We start from the raw sequence: 3,135 nt of genomic DNA on the forward strand, positions 1-3,135 counted from the left end.
AAAGTCTCAGCAGAGTCCCTGCCTCCCACTCAGGACCAGTTTTCTGGGCTGGTCGCTTCAGTCTTCTCGTTTTTTTGATTTATTGTGGGCTCCTTCCATTTCCAGCACCCACAGAGGGGTCCTGCACCAATTTAAAGCCCCCTCCCCTTCCCTGGTGAGGAGCTGAGGGGGGTCCTTTTTTAGGGGGGGGCCAGGGCTCAGCAAAGAGGGTTTTGGGTGGATGATGGAAGGGGAGGTTGCAGGAGGGACTTGTTGATTTGAATCGCACCCAGTCCCAGGTCGGTCTTGCACAGGCAGAGCTGCCCCTTCAATTTTTCGTTAAAAATATAAATATTAATAAAATATTAATAAAATGTAATAATAAAAAATTAATAATTTAATAATTTAAATAAAATAATAAATATAATACAAATAAAAATAATAAATACCATTATGAATATTCAGAAGGGAACACTCCACACAAGGACTGGAGGATTCGCAGACGTTTGGGCAAACCAAAAATCAAAGGTGGTTTTGGTACCCCTAAAGATGTTCTCGGGGGCGCAAGGCTGGGAAAACTGGGATTGTTCAGCCCGGGAGAAGAGAAGCTTTGGGGTGACCTGACCGTGGCCTTTCAGGACCTGAAGGGATCCTGCAAGAAACATGAGGAGGAACTATTTAGAAGGGCCTGGAGCGACAGGACGAGTGGGGATGGGTTCAGACTGACAGAGAGGAGGTTTGGGTGGATATTGGGAAGGAATTTTTCCCTGTGAGGGTGGGGAAAGCCAGAGAAGCTGTGGCTTGCCCCTTTATCCCTGGGAGCATCCAAGGCCAGGTTGGAGCAACCTGGGCTGGTGGGAGGTGTGTCCCCCCCACACACATGGCAGGGGGGTGGAAATGGATTGCTCTTAAATGTCCCTTCCAGCCCAAATGATCCCAGAATTCCTGACCTCGCAGGAGTCACGGGAGAGCCCCGGCGCTCGGGGGGTGACTCCCCGACTCGTCCCCCCAACCCCAACCCCAACAAACAGCCCCCATTTCCCGTGACGCCTTCCCAGCCGAGCCCGCGTTTCAAACACCAGCCTGATGAAACAACCAACCCAATCACGAGGCCCAAAGACACGAGGCTTTGGTTTCGGGTCTCGCACTGACTCAGCAGCGGCGGGCGCTGAGTAAGTCCCCGGAGCATCCCCGGCCCTCAGCGCCCGGCAGATAGGAGGATGCATTTTTTTCCGGCTTCCCCTTGCAAGGTTGTGGCGAGGACAAATTCATCAGTATTCATAGCAGCCCTTTGATTATCTGCAGGCTAAAAACAATTACGGGGCCTCGGCTACAGAAGGCGGTGATCAGGAGTCATGGGGAGAAATGCAAATGCCGGGGCGACACGTAGGGCTAAAAAATATGGGTTTGGGTGGGTAAACAGGGGAAACTGGGATGGTCAATGGCTGTCTCACTTCCAGGAGGAAGGTGTTGAGGACTATAAAAGGTCTCCTGGCCCGGCTCGCTTCATTCGCTCGCCTTCTCCTCCCTTCACCTCTCCTCGCTCTTCAAGAGGGTAAGTGAGAACTCCTGAATCTCCCTTCGTTTCCCCAAAAGGAAAACCTTGGGTATCTGGGAGCAGTAGCTGGATCTCTAACTGGGGAGCTGGGATGAGGTTTGGGAGCTGGGCTCCTGTAAACTCTGCACGGGGGGGGGCTGGGAATGCTAAAGGAGGCTCCGGGAGCATCCCAAGGGGATGGAGAACGTTCTAGAAGGGCCCAGACTGAGGGCTGCGTGCACTGTGCTGGGTTGCTCTTCCTGGGAAGTCAGGGATGCCCTGGAAGGAGGAGGTGGGACCGACACTGCGGGGAAAAGAGAAGTTACGACCAAGATTTACAGAACGAGGCAAGGTTTGATTTCGCCTCCTCGAACGTCCCAAGTTGAGCATAACCAGGGCTTGGAATGAATTCTGGATTTCCAAACCTCCTGTTCCCGGTCACAGATGCTCTCTCTGCTCCTCCCAGCTTTGCCCTGGAGGGGGTTTCTCCCTGATGGAACCGGTGCTGGACAATATTCCAAGTTGCTCAAGTGTCCAACCCAAAAAGCCCTGGAGATCCCAGGGACAGGCCTGTCCTGGGATCCTGGACACCAGGGATTTTGGGATGGACTTTGGGATAAGAAGGCTTTAAAGCTGCCTAAAGAACCAGGAGATTCAGGCAGAGAAAAAAAAAAAAAAAACAACAAAACAAACTCTGTAGTTCCAACTTCCTGGGGAGGGGCAGAGGAGGGGCAGGACAGAGCTCTGCTCTGGAAAGACCAGGGACAGGACCCCCAGGAGCTGTGCCAGGGCAGGGTCAGGTTGGACCTCAGGGAAAGGTGGGTGGTTGGCACTGACCAGGCTCCCCAGGGCAGTGGGCACAGCCCCGAGGCTGCCAGAGCTCCAGGAGGGTTCAGCTGATCCTCTGGGGCCACAGGGTGGGACTTTTGGGGCTGGGCCTGTGCAGGGCTGAGGGTTGGACTGGATGGTCCCTGTGGCTCCCATCTATCTCAGCAGACTCTATGCTCCTCCTCCCCAGCTCTGCCAACCCTCCAACCGACGAGATGCCCAACGGAGGCTGCGGCTGCTGCGGAGGAGGGAGAAGCTACTCCGTGACCTGCTACAGCAGCCCCAAGTGCTGCAAGACCCCCATGTGCTGCTCCCCCATGCAGTGCTGCAGCCCCTGCTGCACGCCCATGCAGTCCTGCTGCATGCCCATGACCTGCTGCTACACCATGAGCAGCAACAACAACAGGGGCTGCTGCGGCGGCTGCTGCGGCGGCAACTGAACCCGCCTGCCCTCCCCGGCTCACCCTGCGCTTCTGGACGTGGATTTGGATATGGACACCACCCCTGCTCTGCCTACAGGCCGTAGATCTCCTCTCCTTCGCCTGCTTTTGGTCACCCACTGCTTGTGCTGTGGGTGGGATCCCCTTCCCTGATTCCCCCCCCCCCCCAACCCCGGCCCCGTTGTTCCTCTCCCCTCTGGGTGTGTGGGATGTTTGGTGCTGCCAATTCTCCCTTTTCCCTCCCCTTCAACCCCCTAATTAGCCATGAATCACAATAAAACGTGTCAGTTATGATCCTGCAAACTCCTGGCTGATGTTTATTCATTTACCTCTCTTCATCTTTATCTTTCT

General features: G+C 54.8%; 1 protein-coding gene across 1 annotated transcript; it reads left to right on the forward strand.

Annotated features, from left to right (window-relative positions):
* Nucleotides 1–1,194: 1,194 nt before the first annotated feature.
* Nucleotides 1,195–2,871, forward strand: LOC114070385 (keratin-associated protein 10-3-like). The gene is made up of 2 exons (XM_027907745.1): nt 1,195–1,534; nt 2,535–2,871. The coding sequence occupies exons 1-2, from the start codon at nt 1,335–1,337 to the stop codon at nt 2,782–2,784; spliced, it is 450 nt and encodes a 149-aa protein (XP_027763546.1). The 5' UTR covers nt 1,195–1,334; the 3' UTR covers nt 2,785–2,871.
* Nucleotides 2,872–3,135: the final 264 nt, after the last annotated feature.

The sequence above is a fragment of the Empidonax traillii genome, unplaced genomic scaffold (assembly GCF_003031625.1).
Source record: "Empidonax traillii isolate 1590-97213 ecotype Southwest subspecies unplaced genomic scaffold, ASM303162v1 scaffold1534:size101994, whole genome shotgun sequence".
Taxonomy (NCBI): Eukaryota; Metazoa; Chordata; class Aves; order Passeriformes; family Tyrannidae; genus Empidonax; species Empidonax traillii.